General features: G+C 41.0%; 1 protein-coding gene across 2 annotated transcripts in view; it reads right to left on the bottom strand.

Moving 5' to 3' along the window:
- Window positions 1–23,389, bottom strand: part of SLC13A3 (solute carrier family 13 member 3) — an 82,413-nt gene that overhangs the window by 41,026 nt on the left and 17,998 nt on the right. For both annotated transcript variants that reach the window (XM_043983527.1, XM_043983528.1), the window contains exons 2-3: window positions 4,124–4,389; window positions 1,555–1,718 (exon numbers count right to left, since the gene is read on the bottom strand). In XM_043983527.1, coding sequence (XP_043839462.1) covers window positions 1,555–1,718; window positions 4,124–4,389 — 430 coding nt within the window. The remainder of the gene's footprint in view (window positions 1–1,554; window positions 1,719–4,123; window positions 4,390–23,389) is intronic.

The raw sequence follows: 23,389 nt of genomic DNA, 5'->3' as shown, positions 1-23,389 counted from the left end.
AATGATAAACATGATGAATCCAGAGAAATATGGGAAGAACTACATGAACTGATGCATAGTGAAGTAAGCAGAGCCAAAAAAAACCCCAGCATACACAGTGACAACAATAATGTAAATGGAAAGAACCATATACATTCCCACACATAGAAATCAAAAGGAAATATCACAATATTATAAACAAGCATGCTCAAAAAGAAAAAAAAAAGAGATAGGAGAAGATGTTCCCACCTCACCTTTTGGCAGAGGTAGGAGATCCACAATTGTTGCCCATTACACATATTTTCAGATTTTTTCATTGTATTAATCAGTTATGCTGACTATTTGTTTGTCTTTTCTTTTTTTGTCTTAAAAAATACTCTTTGTTATAGATCTGGGTTAGCTAGGCTAGCTATCGTGAATCACATAACTGAGATCAAGCCCTTCCACCAGAGTGTATTCAAGGGTAATAAGGGTGTTTCTGATCAGTCAGAGGAACCCACCCTTGTAGGAGGTATAGAATCTGGTTCTGTTTGTCTAGTCCAAGCCAGATTAGTCTTCCACACTCTGTGAGTACACCATGGAAACTAGGTTGCCTCCCCATCATAGGGTTATTAATTAGGGTCTGTCCCCAAACAGGAGATCTCTCCCTGAAGACACTCTTTCATTTTCCCCAGGCACCAGAACTCCTCATCATAGCTCTACATACTCCTTAGCCTGGCATTTCTTTCAAAGCTCCTCACAACCTTGCTCCCTTTCCAGGCCTCTATCACATTGCTCACCTTCTTTACCCATTTTCCACTCCAGACAAACTGGACTGGGAGCTGACTGCATGTTGCCTTCTAATCATGTATTCATGAAGGATATCTGCCCCCTGCCCCATATCTCATCTTAAGCTTAAAAGGACTACAAAAATGTTAGTTGTAGTAGTAGTGGCGGTGGTGGTAGCAGTAGTAGCAGTCCTTTTCATTAAAGTAGTAGTATTGTAGTAGTAGAAGAAGAAGTAATAGTAGTGTAGTAGAAGTAGTAGGGTAGTAGTAGAAGTTATAGTAGTAGTAGTTTAATCATAATATAGTAGTAGTAGAAGTAGTACAGTCATAGTAAATAAAAGTAATAGTAGTGATAGTGATAGTAGTAGTAAAAGTAATAGTAATTATAGTAGTAGAAACAGCAGCAGCAATGGGAGTAGTAGTGCATCTATTATCCATAAGGCTTGGCTCAGCTAACACTTCTTCTTTTTAATCTTCCTTGATTGCCTCCCAGATAAAATTGTTCTCAACCTCCAAAAATCTTCTAGAACATTTGTTTATACCTCCCCTTTGTCCCCATCACACCCTCCTTTGAATATATACTTACCTATGCACGTGTTGTATTTCTTCCCCATTGCCCACACCACCAGCCCCTTCCCCCTCAGATAGAATGAAAGGTTCTTGAGGGCAGGAACTTTTTATTCCTTTCTTGGCATCCCATAGTCTAGCACATTGACCCTCACATGTAGAATACTGAATAAATGTTTGTCAACTTGAATTAACAACAATCTGGCCAGGCCAGCCCACATCTTTTTTTTGCCCATCTCACCCAGATTCTCTTCATTCTCCCAGCCAACGTCTCTTACAGCCTCGTTCTCCCCAAAAAGGCTCTTCAGAATGGCATTGGCGATAGGGAGCATCATGGCAGTGGAGGCTGTGTTGCTGAGCCACATGGACAAGAAGGAGGTGGTCACCATCATTCCTAAGATGAGTCTGGTGGGCAGAGAACCAGAGAATGGGCCCTGGAGGCTCAGAGAAAGGTTCATCCTTTATTGTTTCCTCCTATTTGCCCCTCCCCCATCATCTCTGCTCACTGACCCATCAGGGAGTATTTTTCAGGAAGGCTTCCTGCATCCCCACAGCTAGAAGTGATCTTTCTTACCTGATCTCAAAGCACTTTGTACTCCTCTTCTTCATTCACCATATTTATTGGAGTCCCTCTTATTTTCTCTGCTTGACTGTTAATTCCTTAAGGATCTAGCCTGTGTCTAACTCCTCTCTATTCTCATCACAAAACAGTGCTCTGCACACAATAGGTGTTTAATAAATGTCTTTTGATTTAATAATAATTCGAGATTAGAATCATTAAATGTCAGAGACCTTAGAGGTCACGTGGTCAAAGCCCTTCCTTTTATGGATGGTAAAGCTAAGGCCTACAAGGGGGACGGGGCTTGCTTCTCTTGCAAATACTCACATACACAATAGATCCTAACTATTTCACTAATGTCTTAGGAGCCTAAAAAGTGTCTCTTGAGTCAGTGCCTTAGTCTGTCTAGCCCAGAGTTTTGCCTCAGATAGGAGAAATACAGAAGGCTGGTTTGGAAGATAGCATAGCAGGGCTAGAATATTCTAGAATCAGCATATTATTTTATATGTATTACAGAGGCAGTTAGGTGGCACAGTGGCTAGAGCTCTGGACCTAGACCCCAAAAGACTTGAATTCAAATCCAGCCTTACTCATAAACTGTGCAACCCTGGACAAGTCATTTGGTCTCTGTCTGCCCCAGTTTTCCCATCTATAAAATGAGGATAATGCTAGTGCCTACCTTCCAGGGTTGTTATGAGGATAAAATTATATAAATTTTAAAAGTGCTTTGCAAACCTTAAAATTCTATATAAATGTGAGCTACTGTTAATATATTATTTCAGGCTGTTTCTCCATGTGGTTGTTATGATCCAGGAGATATTATGAGAAAAGTCACTATCCTTCCATGTAAACTAAAAGGGTTGGATTGGATTATCTCCATGATCCTGTTACCTCTGTGTCCCCGGGGTCCCTTTCTTAGAATATGAAGCTCAGGCACCCCCGATTGCATGAAGCCAATCCTGATCCCCCCACCTACTGGTGGTCTCCTTCCCAAAATACCTTGTATATATTTGTATTTGTTTACTTTAGGTTATAAACAAACATATATATGTTATCTATATGCACACATACATGTATCTATTGTCTCCCTCATTATAATGTAAGCTTCTTGAAAGAATTATTTCTCTGTATTTGTATTCCCTGTACCTAGCACAGTGCCTGGAACATAGTAGGCTCTTAAATACTTGCTGATTAATTGGCTAATTGAGTCCAGCTCTGACAGCAGCATGATACAGTATGGCTAGAGTGTTGACCTTGTAGTTAGAAAGGCCTGGGCTCAAATGCTGTGTCTCAGAGAGCCGACCACAAGGAATATGAATAGCCAAACCCCTGAATCGGTCACCATGAGCAAATTTGCACCTCATATTTCCACTGAGCAAGAACCAATGGTGGTGTTTTGCATAATTATAATGACAAATAGTGTGAATTGAATGACTGTGACCACTTCACAGCATTCATTAGACACACTAATCAGGACCTAGCTGTACTGGATTTGTGACCCAAGCAAGTCGCTTAACTTGTCTTAGCCTCAGTTTCCTTATCTTTTAAATAAGGATAACGATTGTACTTAATTCCTAGCTTTTATGTAAGAATCAAATGAGATTATACATGTAAAATGCTTTGTAAACCTTAAAAAGTGCTAGGTGGATGTTATTATTATTATTATTAAACTGTCTAAAGCAGCAGTTCTCAAACTTTTGTATCTCTGGGCCCATTTCCACTCTTAAAAATTATTGAGGATTCCCCAAAAGAACTTTTATTTATGTGGTTTATGGCTATTGATATTTACTGTTTTAAATTCAAACTTATTATTATTGTTATTATTATTATTATGACCTTGTTGACCCCCTGAAAGTGTCTCAGGGACCTCCAAAGGTCACCAGACCACCCACACTTTGAGAGCTGCTGCTCTAGGTACCTTCCAGCTCTGACATTAAGTGATCTACAGGTTAAGTAAATCCATGTGATTTTTTAAAAATGTCATAGGGCACTGGAATATTAAATCCTCACAATAACAAGCCTGTAAAGTAGATAGGCCCACCTAGGGCTGATGATTTCCATTTTACAGATGTGATAATTGAGGCCCACAGAGCTTAAGGGGCTTCCCCAAGAGCACACAGCTATTCAGTACTAGAACATGGATGAAAGCCCAGCCCTGCAGACACCCAGCCTATAGCTCTTTCCATCAAGCTGTATTGCCCAGAGGGGCCATGAGCTAGGTTGTTTTATCTGGGAAGGGATGGCCTATTACCTGGCCGGCTGGACCCCAACGAACAACAACACCTTTAGGGCAATTCTTCGGTGCAGGTTCCACTCCTCAATGGCAGAGGCCATGATTAACCCACTGAGGAAGAGAAAGTTGGTGTCCAGGAAATACTGTGGGCAGACTTTGCTCGAGGGCAAGATGCCCATGAAGGGGAAGAGGATGATAGGGAGAAGAGCAGTCACCGACAAAGGCAGGGCCTCTGTACACCAGTAGAGCGCCATCAGCAGGATGACAAAGAGGCATTTTCCTTCCTGCAGGAGGAGAACATATGAGAAGGATGTTAGGAATCAGAATAGTCAAAGCTGGAAATTCCCTTCAAATACAGAATTCTGCTCAGATCTGGAAGGCCCCTTAGAACAGAAGAGTGTTGGAGCTGGAAGGGACCTTAGAACATAGAGTTGGGAGGGGTCTTAAAACACAGAATGTTGGACTTTGAAGATATCATAGAACAGAGAATATTGAGCTGGAAGGCATCTTAGAACTCAGAGTTGGGAAAGAGCTTAGAACATAGAATGCTGAAACTTGAAGGAACCATAAAATATAGAATGGTAGAGCTGGAAGGGATCTTAAAACATGTACAGTTAGCATTGGGAAGGATTTTAGAACATAGAACATTGGAACTTGAAGGAGCTATAGAACATACAATGTGGGAGCTAGAAGCGAACCTTAGAACATAGAATGTTAAAACTGGAAGGGACCATAGAATGTAGAATATTGAGCTGAAAGGGATGTTAGAACGTAGAACGTTGGATCTGGAAGAGGTCTTAGAGCATAAAGTCAAAATTAAGAGGGACCTTAAAACAAAAAGTTAACAGTTGTGGGGGGGAACCTTTAGAACTAAGAATGTTGTAGCTGGAGAGGACCTTAGGAACCTTAGAAATCATCTAGTTTGACACTTTAATTTTACAGAGGAGGAAACTGAGGCCCATAGATAGGAAGTGCCATGCCCGAAGGCACACAACAAGTTAGTGGCAGTCCCTTGACTCCTAGTCTAGGACTCTTTCCACAACACCACAACATCCCTGACCCCTGGGGCCAGTGCCAATGATCCCTTTGCTCACACTTAGGCCATTGCAGTGAGTGGGTCTGGAGAGTTTTTCTACATAAGCAGGTTGGCAATTGGAGTATGGCCATGGTGACCCCCACATAGCTTCCCAGCCCTCTCAGGGCTTCCCATGGAGAAGGGAATCCAGACTCACAGAGGATTTGAAGGTTTAGGCCAGAAAGCTGTCCAAGGCAACTAATCTGGAATTAACAAAAGCTGTACCCTTCTTCCTCTGGTCAGCTCCTTCTGTCCCCCGCCCTTTCCCAGGCCCCTCCACAGCAGAGGCTGGCACTGGCTTTCAGTGACAGGCTCATCCAGCTTCTTCACTGAGAAGAAATTTCTTGAACAAGTGAAGGTCACCGCTAGGCACCCTGGAATTAAATTTCTCATCCATTATTTACTCTTTGCTGACTCACTGAGCAGCACTAGAGCAGCCCCATCACCTATCCAAAGCTCAAAGTGCTCATCACTGCAACTAGGAAGCCCTGCCTCCCTCCCAGATAGTACATTCTAAAAGAAAATCCAAGGGTGGACTTCAAAGTGCCGAGAGCCCCAGGCGACAGCCTACGTGGCAGTCTAGACCCTGGTGAGCACAAAGCTTTCTGTTTTTCATTTTAACCCTACTGGGTACTTAATCACTCTCCAAGTGATCTCCGCATCAGGAGGATTTTTGCTGCTCTTCTTTCCAGAGGCTAGCTTTCAAAAAAGCCAAGCTTGATGTGGCCCAGAGAATTGAGGCATTTTCCCTGGGCTTTCAAAAGCTGTTCTGAGTGATGGAAAATCAGGTTTCCCACCTCTTAGTAAAGAGATAATAGACTAGAGGTGCCAAATGAAACCTACATTTACAGATACAGCTCATGTAGTTGTGCTTGACTATATTTATTTTATACCTACATGTTACAAAGGAGGGTTTCTATTGGTGAGGAATGAATTAGTGAGTAGTGTTAGAGATATGAAGAGAAGCAAGGAGGGAAGGAAGGAGGGAAGAAAGGAAGGAAGGAAGGAAGGAAGGAAGGAAGGAAGGAAGGAAGGAAGGAAGGAAGGAAGGAAGGAAGGAAGGAAGGAAGGAAGGAAAGAAACAGGGGAGAGAGGAAGAAAAGGAGGAGAGGGAAAAAAGGAAGGAGGAGAGAAGGAAGAAAGGAAGGGAGGGAGGAAAGGAAAACAAAAGGATTCCCAGAAGGGGACACAAAGGGTAATTTTGTTAGTCACGTAAATTTAATGTATGCTTGAAAATGAACTGTAACAATCTCATGGTTTCATATATAATATTGTTTCTTCTTTGTTATATTGAAATGTTTGTGCTTGTTGATGATTGCTAAGTTCATAATAAAAAAGATTTTTTAAAAAGAAAGCTATTCTCAGGGGCAGCTAGGTGGCGCAGTGGATAGAACACCAGCAAATCCAGCCTCAGACACTTAACACTTAATAGCTGTGTGACCCTGGGCAAGTCACTTAACCCCAAATGCCTCACTAAAAAAAAAAACAACAACAAAAACCCAACCCTATTCTCACTTAGAATCATGGAAAATCAGAGTTGGAAGTTTTGGAACAGAACATAGATTGTCAGAGATAGAAGGAATTTTTGAACACAAATCTTGGAATGTTGGAAATAGAAGGGACTTTAAAGCATAGAAGAAGGAATGGTAGAAACAGAAGCTACCTTAGAACCTAGAATGTCAAACTTGAAAGGGACCATAGAACAAAGAATACCAGAGCTGAGAGGGATCTTAGAACCCAGAATGTCAGAGTTCAAAGGGACCTTAGAAGTTATCTCATCTAAATCTTCCATTTTACAGAAAGCAAAACTGAGGCCCAAGAAGAGAAGTCATTTGTACAAAGTCCCCAGACTTTGAACGCTGTTCTCCTGATTTTCCACTCTGCCCTATTTCTTCCAGGGAGTTCTATGATTTTTCTGAACCCTAAATCCCTTCCAGTTATTTTATAAACACAATTACAGAGAGATTAAAGTCTAGGTGTTATGGGGCAGACTAAGCAGACCTGGCTGAGGGTGGGGGTGGGGGGGCAGCGTGGGAGGGAAAATGCAGTGTAAGGTGGTTAATTTTTGAGCTGGGAGATGAAGATTGCCAGACTGCCATAAGCACTAGTTTTGTTTTGATTTTTCCAATTCTCCAAAAGTTGCCCCTTCCCTAGAAAAAGATAAAATGGTAACAGAAGCCCACATCCTACTGCCTTCCATCGTCCCCCCACACCCCCCACCAATCCATCCTAAACCTTTCTTCTCCTTCCACATTCCCAGGCCTGTGGGGAGAGCTTTGTCTGAGCTAAAGGATTGGGAGCAGGGTATCAGGACCTGGTAGCAGCCTTCCCACTGGCAGAGGGCATGTGCACATACTCAGCTGCTTAGTAAGGGAAAGGGAGACCAGGAAGAAGGGACTCCCTCTTTAGAGGAGGCTGAGCTAGATCATTTCTAAGGCACTTTCCAGCACTGACAATCTATACTCTATGTTCTGCGGTCACTTCCAGCTCTAACGTTCTATCTGGGTTTATGTTACTGAAGAGTTAAGAAAGGAAAAGATCCCCCAAAGGGAAAGACACAGGAGCTCAACTTGCTATAAGAAAGAAATATTTGATGATGATATCAATGATAAGAGGTAGCAGCCAAAAACCCCTGTCCTGGCACATGCCAGAAGTAGAGAAATCCTACCCTGAAGGGAGTCCAAAGACAGCTCCAGATGAGGATTCATTTGTGCAAAGTAGAGCTCTAAGGAATCTTGTCAAAAAGGAAACTGGGGACATTTCCATGTTCCAGTCTAGTGGACTGCCTGTATGTCAGAGCTGGGAACGCTTTTAGAACCCAGAATGTCAGAGCTGGGAGGGTCCTTGTAGCACACAATGTCAAAGCCGGGAAGGCCCTTACAACACACAATATCAGAGCTTAGAGGGCCCTTAGAACATAGAATGTCAGAGTTGGGAGGGTCCTTAGAACACACAATGTCAGAGCTGGGAGGGCCCTTAGAACATAGAATGTTAGAGCTAGGCGGGTCCTTAGAACATAGAATGTCAGAGCTGGAAGTGTCCTTAGAACACACAATGTCAGAGATAGGTTGGGCCTTAGAATATAGATTGTCAGAGCTGGGAGGGTCCTTAGAATATAATATATGAAAAACAAACTCCACAGGATCATTCTATTCTGCAGCAGGTAAAATCAGCCCCCGAGGACTTTTCCAACTAACAAAGGATCCAGTCTGGTCCAAGCCAGTGTTGCCAAGAGAGAACATGACCAACCAGACTCATTAGCAGATGTTATGAGCAGCTGCTTGCCCTGCTCATTAAGAGAGTTAGTTCCTTCTGCCCCTGGGTGCCCACAGTCCTGCCGTAGCCTTTACAAATCATTCACAAGTGACTGGAAATCAAGGAGGGTCATGCTGTCTGGCTCACAGCCTAGGAGCCTGATTTAGAGTTGCTGCCCCTGCACTGGGGGCATGTGGGAGGAGAGGAGGTACATGTATAAGTCTGCCAGGAAAAGCCAGGGCAAGGGGCAAGCCCAGGAAAAGTTTCATCACAGCTTAATGAGTACTCAGTGCCAGCTCTTTCCCACTCTTAAAAGTTCATCCTGTTTCAGATAAAATAATCAAAGCTGTCTATAAGACATATTTTTAAAAAGTGTTCTGAATCATTATTGATTAGAAAGATCCAAGACACGGCAATTATACCTACTGGATGGGGTAATAGGACAGCAGAGGAAAATGACAAATGTCGTAGGGGATATGGGGAAAATGAGACATTAATGCACTGTTGGTGGAGTTGTAAACTGATTCAAACATTCTTTAGAGCAATTTGGAACTATGGCCAAAGAGCTATAAAATCAGGCATACTCTTTGACCTATTAATACCACTGCTAGGTCAGTATCCCAAAAGAGTTAAAAACCAAAAAGTTAAAGGACCTATATGTATAAAAAATATTTATGGCAGCCTTTTTCCTGTGCAAAGAATTTCAAATTGAGGAGATGTCCATCAATTGGGGAATGGCTGAACAAATTGTGGGATGAGATTATGATGGAACACTAATGTGCTATAAGAAATGATGAGCAGGATGCTATCAGAAAAACCTGGAAAGACTTACATGAGCTGATGCAAAGTGAAATGTACTGTGTACAAAGTAACAGCAATATTATAAGGTGATCAGCTGTAAATGACTTAGCTATTCTCAGCAATACAATGATCCAAGGCAACTCTGAAGGACTTATGAAAAATAAGATCCATCTCCAAAGGAAGAACTGATGGTGTATGAACACAGATTGAAGGATAATTTTTTTAGTTTATTTTTCTTAAATTTTTGGTCTGTTTTCTTTCACAATATGACTAATATGGAAATGTCTTGCATGACTACAATGTATAACTTATATTGAATTGTTTGAATTCATAAGGGGAAGGTTGGGAGGGAGGGAGGAAGAAAATTTGGAACACAAAGTTGTAAAAATGGATATTGAAAATTGTTTTTAGGGGCAGCTAGGTGGCACAGTGGATAAAGCACCAGCCCTGGATTCAGGAGGACCTGGGCTCAAATCCGGCCTCATATACTTGACACTTACTAGCTATGTGACCCTGGGCAAGTCTCTTAACCCTCATTGCCCCACCTCAAAAAATTGTTTTTATATGTAATTGGGGGAAAAAAAATAAATTAAATTTTTAAAAAAGTTCATCCTGAAAAGAGATATTCAAATTTGTCTTTCCTGAAAAGAGCAGGTCTACCTCAAGACCATTTCCCAGGAGCAAAACCATGAGATATTAGAGAAGGGAAGAAGTATTTATATAGCACCTACTATGTGACATGTGTCAAGTGCTTTTACAAACATTGTCTCATTTAATTTTGTTTTTTGTTTGTTGTGTGGGGCAATGAGGGTTAAGTGACTTGCCCAGGGTCACACAGCTAGTGAGTGTCAAGTGTCTGAGGTCGGATTTGAACTCAGGTCCTCCTGAATCCAGGGCCAGTGCTTTATCTACTGCACCACCTAGCTGCCCCCATCTCATTTAATTTTTACAACAACCCTTCAAGGTAGGTGCTATTATTATCCGCATTTTACATTACAGGAAACTGAGGCAAGCAGAGTTAAGTGACTTGCCTGAGGTCATACAGCAGGTAAGTATCTGATACTGAATTCATACTCAGAGCTTCCTACCTCAGGCCCAGAACTCTATCCACCTGGCTGCCTAAACTGCTTAGACAAATTGAATTCTTTTGCAAAGCTCCATACACAGACAAGTACCACAACCTCTACACTGGACAGGGACACTCCATCTTTGTCCTAAGACTTCTCAGACAGAGTGTTCAGAATTGAACATGCTACTTTCAATGGTGTCAGACCAGGATGGTTCTCTATACGGTGGTTGTGCTAACTTCCTCATTCTGGGCTCTGTGACTCTCTTAAGGTAACCTGGTTAGCATTTGCTCCTTGGCTGCCATGTCACACTTTTTATTCAGACTAAGCCGCTCAGCCCCCATCTGCAGAAGCAGTAGGAGTGGGGTTAAGTAGAAAGGAAGCTGGATAGGGAGTGAGGTGGGACCGTGTGATCCTGGCCAAGTCACATGACTTCTTTGGAAAGGTTAATGACCAGGAGATACCTGTCAAGTTTCAAGCCTGTTCAGGAACCCTCACTGGTGAAGTTTCACTAGTTCAGCTGGTTTCCTTATCATAGTCAGTGTCAAAAATGAAGCTCATTTCTTCTTCCCTGATAACACTGCTAGATGAGGGTGGACCTCAGGGGGGACTGTGGCCAGGATCCTGCCTCCATATGGACACCAGCTGTGATCTACAAATCTTCATCCCTCAGACTACAGGGGTAGGGGGTGGGGTCTGCTTAAGGCTTTAAAAAAATGCAAGCTCTGCTCAGTTTGGAAACCCCACAGATTCAAGAACAATCTCATAGTGTCATGATCTCAGAGCAAGTTGAATGCACTCCCAGAATGTCTGACCACTAGTCAGAGGAATTGGAGACTTAGGATCACCTAGGGACAGAGCTTGAGGACAAATAACAGGAGGAGATAAGAGAAATGGGATTCAGAATTCAAAGGGACCAAAAAATTGTCTAGTTCAATGCCCCAAGGGCAGTCAAACTGTGTACTCCCTTTGATCCAGCAATACCACTACTAGGTTTGCATCCCAAAGAGATTTTAAAGGGTGTGGGGGTGGGGGAGGATAGAGAACCTACATGTACAAAAATATTTATAGCTGCTCTTTTTGTGGTGGCACAGAATTGGAAATTGAGGGGATGCCCATCAATTGGGGAATAGCTGAACAAGTTGTGGTATGTGAACGTAATGGAATACTTACTATTTAGAAAAACCTAAAAAGACTTACATGAATGGATGCTGAGTGAAGTGAGCAGAACCAGAATATTGTACACAGTAGTAGCAACATCATATAATAATCAACTCTGAATGATTTAGCTATTCTTCATCAATATAATGATCCAAGACAAATCCAAAAGACTCATGATGGAAAATGCTATCCAGAGAAAAAACTGATGGAGGTTGAATGCAGATCAAAGCATGCTATTTTCACTTAATTTTTTCATGTTTTTTTTTTCCCTTTTGTTCTGCTTTTTTTTTCTTTCACAACATGATTAGTATGGAAATATGTTTTACATGATTGAACATATATAACCTATACCAAATTATTTATTGTCTTGGGGAGGGAAGGAGGGAGAAAATTAGGAAATCAACATTTCATATAAAAAATGAATGCAAAAAAAAAAAAAGGAATTGTCTAGTTCAACACCTTCATGTTTTAGATGAGGAAACTGGGCCCCGGAGAGAATAATGTACCTAGGAAGTAACTAAAAGAGGCAGGATTCAAATCCAGGCTCTCTGGCTCTAGATCCTGAAATCTTTCTATCACACTATGGAGACATAGACTTCTCATCGCCCATCAAAAATAGCATGAGTAAACTCATAATTTTGGCATTTAAGGTCTTCCACAATCAGGACCAAACTTACAATTTTCTAGTTCTAACTCATATTATTCCTTTCACATACCCAACATGCCAGTTCAGCTGGATGACCCCATATCCCCATGTTCTTGACCTGCCTTTCTCTTCTCTATGTGTCTTTGCCATTTTTCATGTCTAGAAGGGAATCTCCCCTGCAATCTCCTTCTGTTGATTTCCCTTCCTTCCTTCCATCAAGACCCAACTGAAGTCATCACTCCTCCATGAAGCTTTCCCAGAAAGCCCTAGGTAAAGATGATCCCTCCCTCCTCAAATTTCTTATAGTCCTTTGCTTAGATCTTGCCTCTGTATTGATGCTTTTGAGCTATGTAGCCATGAGCTCTTGAGAACTTGAGCTCTGAATACCTGAGTTTCCTCATCTATAAAGTAGGGTAATGATACCTGTAGTATTTAGTTAAAAGGGCTATGTAAAAGGCTCTCGCAATTGTAAGCATCTTGGAAAAAGACATACATACATATATATATATATATATATATATACATACATATATATATATATATATGTCCAAGATGCTTACTATATATATATATATGTATGTATATATATACACACATACACATATCTACATATATCACATATATCTTTGAATACTTACTTAGTCCTTAGCAGAGTGCTTTGCACATAGTGAATGCTTAATAAGTGCTGTTGAATGAATGAATGACATTCTGCATCAGATGACTACAGGCAAGTCATCTAACTTCTCTGCACTTCAGTTTTCTTCATCTTTTAAATGGGAATTATAATTTTTGTTCTTCTAGAAGGCATAGTGAATAAGAGTACTGGACCCAAAGTCAGGAAGACCTGAGTTTAAATCTAGCCTTGGAAACCTCACTAGCTGTTCACTAGCTGTATGACCCTGGGCATATCACTTTACCTGTCAGCCTCAGTTTCCTCAGCTGTAAAATGGGGGAATAAAAATAACACCTACATCCCAGAGCTGTTGTGAGGATCAAATGTGATATTTGTAAATGCTTAGCACAGTGCCTGGCGCACAGTAGGCCCTTAGTGCTTGTTTCCTCTCCCTTCCCCCTCCTGAGTTTCATAGGGGTCTCATGAGGAGAATGCTTTGCAAACTTTAAAGGGCTATAGAAATGTGAGTCCTTATTAAGGAAGTTTGAATGATCCTTCAATTCACCACCCTTCCCCCCAGTCTACCATCCTCCAAGCCAGATGGCATCCAAACCATCCTGGCTCACTGTAGCTGGAGTTTATCCTGCAAGACCTCTGGAAAAGTGGATGGCTGGGAGAAGAAAAAGAGTGGCCTTTCATTCTTAATGAGATCAAGAAAAGCCGGCAAAGCCTATTAAAAGTTGTTAAGGTTGTAAGCAGAGTGTTCAGGCCCACAGGGACGGTCCAACAAAGACCTTTGAAAAGAGGGAAATCCTAGAATTCTGTCCCTCGGGAGCCAATGCAGAATGGAGATGGGAAGTGCTCACCTCCATCTACCTCAGAGACAGAACACAGGGAAAGCAAGGGAAGAAAGTTGTTATTTTCTAACCAAAATAACCTCTGCCCTGGAAGGGACCTGACGATAAACTAGTTTCCCCCCCCTCCTCATTTTACAGATGAAGAAACCAAGGCACAAAAAGAGCAAATGATTAACCCGTGATTAAATGGATAGTAGGTGGACAACTCAGTTCCTCTGACTCGAAATCCAACCTTTATTCTACTCCACTCTGTTGTTGGAGGTGTGTAGGTTTTTATGCCTTAAAATCACCATGTGCATTTATTTTAAATTGTCCCCAGAATCGGTGCATGGAAACGAGATAATCTGAAATCTTTCATTCTTTTTGTTTTGTTTTGTTTTGTTTTGTTTTGTTTGTTTGTTTTGGTGAGGCAATTGGGGTTAAGTGACTTGCCCAGGGAAATAATCTGAAATCTATCATTCTTATTCCCACATTCACAGAGAATTTAACCTGGCTTTCTACCTTACTACATAGTCGACATTATTAGAACACTAACTCTGAGCATTATTAGGACTGACTTCTTTTGCATGGTACTCAATCCTACCCATCTTTCAAGGCCCACCTCCTCTGGTTAGTCTGCCCTCCCTGTTTGGATCTCTTTTGAGTTCCCCCTACATGGGGACTCAGGTGGCATTTCTAACTGTCGCTTCAGAACTTAGTACTTGGCATCACACATTGTCCAGCTTCATATATGTTGAGTCTTGCCTTCCCAATGACACTGCAAGCTTTTTAAGGGCAGAAACTCCATCGTCTCTTTCTCAATCAGCTGTGGGCCCTAGTGTCTTCACCTATAAAAAGTTAGATTAAACAACCTGTAAGGGCCCTTCTAGGCCTGGCATTCTATGATCTGAGGTTCCTTCCAGCTCTTATTCTGAGCTCTCTTTAGCACTAACATTCATTCCTTCAACAAACGTTTATTAGACATTTACTATACGTCAGCCAGCAGCTAGGTGGTGTAGTGGATAGAGTACCCAGGCCTGGAGTCAGGAAGACCTCAGACATTAGCTGTGTGACCCTGGCCAAATTACTTAACCCTGTTTGCCTCTGTTTCCTCACCTATTAAATGAGCTGGAGAAGGAAATGGCAAACCACTCTGGTATCTTTGCCAAGAAAACCCCAAATGGGGTCATAGAGAGTCAGACACAACTGAAATGACTGAATGTATGTAAGGCACTGTGATAGATTTTAAGAATAGAAAGGTAAAAATGTAAATAGTTCCTGCTTTCAATGAACTTGCTTTCTACTGGGGAGAAACAGCAAGTTCACATATAAGTCAAAATATATCTAAAATAAATGCAAAGTAACTGGGACTGGGGGGTGGCATGGCACTTGAGCTAAATGGAGAAGGGAGCACATTTATCCGGTCTATAATGTGAATATACAATTATTTGCATTGCACCATTAAATTGTGAGTTCCTTGAGAGCAGGAACTATCTTTTGCCTTTCTTGGAATTTTCAGGGATTAGCAGAGTGCCTGGGACATATTAGGTGCTTAATAAATGCTTGTTAACTCAAAAATACTTCTTGTATTCCAGGCACTGAAGACATTGAAGGAAAAGTCATAGAGGCTAGAAATGGGATGTTTTGTACAGGAAACAAAAAATAAGCCACCTTACCTGCAATGTCGAGTCCAGGAAGAGAGAGAACATGAAATCACTCTGGAAAGATAAACTGGAGCAAGATTTCAAAGGGCTCTAAGTCAATAAGCCAACAGGCATGTATTAAGCTATGTGCCTGGCAAAGTGCTAAACTCTGGAGATACAAAAAAGGCAAAAGACAACTGTCCTCAAGGAGCTTATAGACTAATGAGGGAAACAGTTTGATTACAACTATGTACATACAAACAAGCTCTATACAGTATTAATGAGATAATCAACAAGAGGAGCCACCATCATTAAGGGGGTTGGGGCAAAGCTTCCTGTAGAAGATGGGGTTTTAGCTGGAACTTGAAGGAATCTAGGGAAGTCAGAAGGCAGAGATGAGGAGGGAGAGGATTCCAGGCATGGGGGATAACCTGGGAAAATGTCTAGAGTCGGGAGATGGAGGGTCTTGTGTGAAGAACAGCAGAGGCCAGTGTTGCTGGATCACGGGGCATGGGAGTAGAAGGCGTAAGAAGCCTGGAGAGGCAGAAGCGGGACAGATTGTGAAAGGCTTTGAACGCCAAACATAAGATTTTCTATTTGGTCCTGGAGGTGATAGAGAGCCATGGGTGTTTATTTAAATGATTCAGATTCGGTCTTTAGGAAGATTAATTTGACATCTGAATAGAGAATGGCCTAGACTGGGGAGAGACTTGAAATAAAAACTCTAAACACTGAGCATCCAATGAGTCCACAGCGGGGGCCTTAAAGATGATCTAATCTATAACCTCATAATACAAATGAGGCAACAGGGACCCAGAGAGGGAAAATGACTTACTTCCCCCAAATGATCCCTCTGCAAGTTAGGTGTGACAATCTACAATTCTTATATGTCCACAGTGCCCAGCATGGGGGCCAAACAAAGAGCAGGTGCTGGATTAAAACAACTGCTGATGTATTGATCGAGTTTCAAACTCCAGGCCCAATTTAAAAAAAAAAAAAGTTGGCAGGGAATAAAAGGTAAAAGATGACCTGTCCCTGACCCAGAGAAGAAAAATACTGTGTGTTCTAACTTTGCCTTCTCATTGAACCTGGAAAGATGAAGAAGGAAAGATTGGCACTCACCCCTCACACCTTCTGGGCTCAGGTGTCACAGCCCCCAAATGGGCTAAGGTTCTTATACTATTTTAACCACTAATTCAGGCAGTAGCATTTAATGGTACAGAACCAAACCCCCAGGGCTTCCAAGGTCCCATGGCTGATAAGGACCCTAAATTACCAGACTAAAATAGGAACAAAGGTGAGCTCTTCCATGAACCCACGGGACTTCCCTGAATGAGAAAACTGATCTTGTTCATTCTAACTAGGATCCCCTGACATAAGAGCATTGAGATGGCCTTGAACAAGGAAGAGGTCACTGACCTGAGAGTCTGAAATCCTGGCTTCCAAGCCCAGCTCTGCTGACTGACTTGCTGTAGAACCTTAAACAAATAACTTCCCCTCTTTGGGTCTTTTTCAAAAAGTTGGACCCTTTGAAGATGAAAGGAATGGACTAGATCAGTCATTTGCAAACTTTTTGGTCTCAAGACCATTTTACATTCTTATTTTTCCCCCCTCAGGGCAATGAGGGTTAAGTGACTTGCCCAGGGTCACATAGCTAGTAAGTGTCAAGTATCTGAGGCTGGATTTGAACTCAGGTCCTCCCGAATCCTGGGCCAGTGCTTTATTCACTGTGCCACCTAGCTGCCCTCCCTTTTACATTCTTAAATGTTATCGAAGACTCCCCAGAGAGCTTTTATTCATGTGTGTTGTATCTATCAATATTAGCCATATTAGAAATTAAATGGTCTTAGCATTATTTATGAAAATAGATTTGAGCTCATAGACCCCCTGAGAAGGTCTCAGAGACCAGACTTTGAGAACCACTGGACCAGAGGATTTCTAAGGTTGCTGCTATTTCTGACAGTCTATGGAGGAAAGTCTCTTCCAGTTCTTACGTTTACTATTTAAGGATCCTTCCAACCAATCTTCTGTGTTCTAAGTCTCTCTTCTAGTTCTAATATTACATGTCCCAAGGTTCCTCTCAGTTATGGAATTCAATGTTCTAAGGTCCCTTCCAGTTGATCAATGGGGTTAGAGGAAGTCATGTAAATTAACTGACTGGGTCCACTACAAATTGATGTTCTCTGAACTCGATTGGGCCCTCACTGCAGCAGAGAAATCCGTCCTAATTGACTCTCTATCCCATTACCCCTAACAATTGTTCCAAACCTTTTCTTTTCTCCTCAAGCCTCACACACTATCCCACACAGGTGAGTAATTTGCCTGGTCCTATGCTGAATACAGTTGATGAAACAGTCTCATAGACATCTCCATTTCACATCGCCCTTCATTCTCTTTTCCTTTCCACCAGTTCCTGATGAAGTGACCTTTTTTGCCAAGGCTTAGCCCTCTACATGCCAACCCTTGAAAACCCTTCCTGGATTTTCTAGAAAACTGAACCTATAATTATGTCCTCTCTCCTTATCTTAAATCTCTTCTTATCTACTATTTCCTCCCCTGTTGCCTACAAATGCACTAGTCTCCTTCATATTGAAAAAGATCTCCTAGACTCAACCATCCCCTCAAGCTTTGTCCTATAACTCTACTCCCATTCAGAATCAAAACTACTAAATTTTTTTAAAACCCACCTGTCTATACTCAGTGCTCCACCACTTCTGCTCCCACGCACTTCTCAACCCTTTGCAATCCCACTCCCCAAATATACCGATGATCTTTGAACTAAGAGGTGCAAGGGCTTTTTCTCAGTTTTCCTCCTTCTTGACCCCTCTGCAGCATGTGACACTATTAACCCCCCTCTCATCCTGAATATTCCCTCCTCTCTGGGGTTCCATTATAGTCCCCTCTTTTTGTTTTCCTTCCGTACCTGTTCTCCAGTTTCCTTTGCTGGATCTTCAGTCCTACCCTACCCCGAGGTGTGGTAAATTTTCAGCGTGAGCGTTTGCATCTCAGAAATTGGCAAACCCTACAAATCAGGGCTTGGTTGATTGTTTTGTTGATTGTCTAGACTTAAGAAAATGTTAATAATGGGGGGCAGCTAGGTGGTGCAGTGGATAAAGCACTGGCCTTGGATTCATGAGGACCTGAGTTCAAATCCAGCCTCGGACACTTGACACTTAAATAGCTGTGTGACCCTGGGCAAGTCACTTAACCCTCATTGCCCTGCAGAAAGAAAGAAAGAAAGAAAGAAAGAAAGAAAGAAAGAAAGAAAGAAAGAAAGAAAGAAAGAAAGAAAGAAAGAAAGAAAGAAAGAAAGAAAGAAAATGTTAATAATGCAGATCAAACTTAATAGTGTGTTGTGGGTACATTTTTTGGAGAGCTGGTTGTAAAACATTTACTAGCACACTACTGGACCTCAAAATTCTTCCTACTTTGCACTTTCTTGCTTAGCACTTGGATCCTGATCTTTCTCTGTAATCCCTCCCCCTTTCATCATCCTTAGGAATTTCTAATTGATCATACTGGTAACAACCTGAGCACACAAGCTCTCCACTTCCTTGTCTGCAGTAACTTCCTTCTCCAACCCAGGTCACCACAGATTTGCAAGGTCACACCTTAGAATTTGGCATCTATTGCAACTGTGCCATCTCCAAGAACTGGAACTTTGAAGTTCCAGTCTCTGGCCATACCATTCATATTAAGCCTATTCTTCCTCTATAGTCTTACCTCTGATCTCTTGACTCAACTCCCAACTCTGGATTCACTTATATCTACATCCAAATTCCTACTTTAATGTTTCAGTTGCTACCCCAGAATTCCTTGCCCACTTACCTTCTAGCTCCTAGTCTACAAATCCTTATCTTTGAGTAATCTTCATTTCATTTCTCTTCTTCTGCTCCAGGGAATACTGAGAATTATTGCAGAAAGTTATGAAATTGAGCTGATTTAACCCATGCAAATTCCTGGGCATTAAGATCCTTAGTCTCTTCATTTGTGAAATGGATATACTTACACATTTCACAGGATCAATGTAAGGAAAATAGTTTGGAAATCTTAAATAAGTGTGAGTTATTATTATCATTATTATTTTTTTAGTGAGGCAATTGGGGTTAAGTGACTTGCCCAGGGTCACACAGCTAGTAAGTGTTAAGTGTCTGAGGCCAGATTTGAACTCAGGTACTCCTGACTCCAGGGCCGGTCCTCTATCCACTTCACCACCTAGCTGCCCCTATTATTATCATTATTAATCAGTCCTCATCTTGTTGATGTTTGATAATCTTTCTACTGTACCCTAATCGACTCTCTATCACATTTCCCACAACAGCTGCTACAAACCTTTTCTTCCCCACTACCCCAAACTGAATCATGCCCAGCACACTCCACAGTGCCAACAGATGACCCAGCAAATTGAGAGATAAGAAAGGGAAACAGTGTCAGATTTTATATTCATGGGCTCAAAGATTACTGAAGACAGCAGCTGCAGCCATGAAATTTTTATAAAAGACACCTGCTCCTTGGAAAGAAAGCTTTGGAAAATCTGGACAGTGTACCAAAAAAGAGACATCACCTTGCTAACAAAGGTTCGTATAGTCAAAGCTATGGTTTTTCCAGTGGCAACGTATGACTGTGAGAGTTGGACTACAAAAAAAGCTGAGCACAGCAGAATCCATGCTTTCAAACTGTGGTGCTGGAGAAGACTTTTGAGAGTCTCTTGGACAACAAGGAGGTCAAATCAGTCAAGACCTAAAGAAATTAATTCAGACCATTCACTGGAAGGTCAATGAAGCTGAAGCTTAAGTACTTTGACCACATAAGGAGAAGACAGGACTCATTGGAATAGTTCCTGATGTTGGGCAAGATAGAAGGCAAGAGGAAAAGAGGATGGCAGTAGTATTATGGAAATAATGAACACGAACTTGGACAGACTTTGAGAGATAGTGGAAGATAGAAAGGCCTGACATGCTGTGGTCCATGGGGTCATGAAGAGTTGGACATGACTGAATGTCTGAGCAATGACTAGGCCTCCTGTTTCACTAAGAAGACTGAGCTCATCTTCCTGCCATGCTGGGCATTCAGTCCTTCACTTCTGACTCAGCAGTCCAACTCCCACCCTGAGGTTTTAAGTTCCAGATTGGCCAGAGTTCACTATCTGAGTGCCTTCAGACTCTCCAGGATGTATTCCAGCCATCTTCCTGTCATGTTGCGACACAAGTACTATCCCCACACTGGGCATCCAAATCTGAGATAGTCCCTGCCTGACCTCAAGGAACTTACATTCTAATATGGGAGTACATAGAGGGGAGTAGAAGGGACAAGGAAATTGCCAAAATGATCATGCTGGGCAGATCCAATGCTTTCATTTCCTCACTACCCACTTTCTCCTCAACCTCTTGTAGTCTGGCTTCCCTGTCCACTCAAACTATCCTCTCAGAGGTTACCACTGACCTGAATGCAAAATCAAATGGCATATTTTCTGTCCTCATCCTCCAAGATCTCTCAGTAGCTTTTTCTACTATCGATAAACCACCACCACCACCACTGGATACTCTCTTCCCTTTTGGCTTCAGAAATACTATATTCCTTTTACCTGTCTAACCCCCTCTTTCTTTAGCTCATTCTTTTTCTTAATAATTAGAGTGTTCCCAAATTGTCTTTGGCCCATTTCACTGCCTTGGCAATCTCATACATTCACTACTACAGCTGCAAATACCTCCTCTGTCCTGACCTCTATAACGATCTCTTACTGTCTACAGGACACCTCCACCTAAGTACCCTATCATCATTTCAAACCATCACCATTTCAAACTCAGCATGTTCAAAATCAGTTTCATTCTTCTTTCTCCATTATTTTTCCTATTAGCAACCACCATTCATACTATCTTGGATTTTTGTTTTTATATCATCTTCGTTCTTCAATGTAGAGAACATATCTTATCATCTCATTTCTCCCATTCTGCCCTTCCAGAGAGCAATCCCTTTTGACAAAGAACAAAAAAAGTGGGGGAAAGTTCATTAAAACTAAGAAACATATTGAAGAAAATCAAACATTTACAGTGTTCCACCTTAAAATCTCCCATCTCTACAAAGAAGCAGGAGGAAGGAAATACCTTCTCATATCTCTTCTTTGGAGCCAAGCTTGATCATTTTAATTTCAAAACATTCAGTTTTGACTATTTGGTGGTGGTGGGTCTTTCTATTTACAATGTTGTATCAATGAATAGATTGTTTTCCTGGTCCTGACTGTTTCATTTCTCATCAGTTCATCTAAGTCTCCCCATGCCTTTCTTAGTGCACCAAATTCTCACTTTGTTACATCATTGTAATATTACAATGCATTCACGTGCCACAATTTATTTATCAAATTACCCAGTCAATAATTTACTTTGTTGCCAGTTCTTTGCTATTAGAAAAATGGCTGCTATGCACATTTTAGTGTATTGGGGTATAATGTCATTAACTCCTTTGGGAGTATGTGCCTCTGCATGAAATTCCTGGATCAAAAGATACAGACATTTTGATCACTTTCTTCACATAATTCTAGAATGGTGGGACCAATTTGCAACTCCACTAATAGGTCATTAATAGCTAGTGTAATAGTGTGCCCATTTTCTCACAATCCAGCCACTATTAACTATTCCTATATTTTTATCAGCTTTGCCAATTTCCTGAGCATAAGGTGAAATCTAAGTGTTGTTGTTTTTAATGTCTCTTATAATCAATGATTAGGAGCATCCTTTCATATGGTTTTTAATAGTTTGAAATTCTTTTAAGAACTGCTTGTTCATATCCATAGACCATTTCATAAAATGTTTTCTCATATATTTGTTAGTTGCCTATGTAGCTCAGAGATATTTGATATAAATATTTTCCCAATTTATTGCTTCTCTCCTTATTCTCTTGCACTAATTTTGTTCATACAAATACCTTTTAATTTCACGTTATTTAAATTACCTATTTTATCTCTTGTAACCTATATCTCTTGTTTGGTTAAGAAATCACTTTCTAGTCATAACTATGAAAAATTCTTGATGTTTCTCTTCTAATTCTTCCATGATATGATCTTTAATATTCAAGTTGGGCTCATCTTTGACTCTTTCCTCTTAATTTCTCATATCTAATCAATTACCAAATCCTGTCAACTCCATCGATGCACCATCTCCTCTTCTCTGTTCTTGCCATTACCAACCTAGTACCAGCCCTATTCATCTAGGCTACTGCATCATTACCACTCATCTAGGCTATTGAAATAGCCTCTTAACAAGTCTTCCTACCTTGGCTCTCCACTTCAATAAATCTTCTATACCTCTGCCAGATCTCATCATGGTACTCTCCTGCTCAAAAATCTTTAATGGCTCCCTATTATCTTCAAAATACACTTCAAGTTCCTCTACTGGTTTTTCAAGTCCCTTCAAAATCTGGCATCACTCTTAACATTCCAGTCTAATTTCATATTATTCCCCTCCACAAACCTGTAACTACTCTATATGTATCTTCTATTTACTTTTTTTTTATGTGTTGTCTTTCCTAGTAAATTGTAAACTCCTTGGCAACTTTTAAATTTTCCTTTGCATCCCCAGTGCTTAGCACAGCATTTGCCACAAAGAAAATGAATAATAAATTATAACAATTAATAACAGTAACACTAACAATAACAACAACAACAACATGTATATAGTGTTTACTATGTACCAGACACTGTGCTAAGAGCTTTACAGTCATTATCTCTGATTCTCACAACAACCCTAAGAGGGAATTGCTATTATAAAAAATTCTTGTTCTTTTTGCTGTGGCAAAGAATTGGAAATTGAGGGGATGCCCATCAATTAGGGAATGGCTAAATGAGTTGTGGTATATGAATGTAATAGAATACTATTGTGCTATAAGAAATGATAAGCAGGTGGATTTCAGAAAAACTTGGAAAGACTTATATGAATTGTTACTGAGTGAAATGAACAGAACCAGGAGGACATTGTACACATTATCAACAACACTGTGTGATGATCAATTGTGATAGACTTAACTCTTCTCAGCAATACAATGATCCAAGATAATTCCAAAGGAGTCATGATGGAAAAAGCTCTCCACATCTTGAAAAAAGAACTGTGGAATCTGGATACAGATTGAACCATACTGTCTCTACATTTTTGTTGTGTGTTTTTTTTCTTTTTTTTGAGGTTTTCCCCTTTTGTT

Source organism: Dromiciops gliroides, chromosome 2 (assembly GCF_019393635.1).
Source record: "Dromiciops gliroides isolate mDroGli1 chromosome 2, mDroGli1.pri, whole genome shotgun sequence".
NCBI classification, from domain to species: Eukaryota; Metazoa; Chordata; class Mammalia; order Microbiotheria; family Microbiotheriidae; genus Dromiciops; species Dromiciops gliroides.
This window is presented reverse-complemented; position numbering and strand designations above follow the sequence as displayed.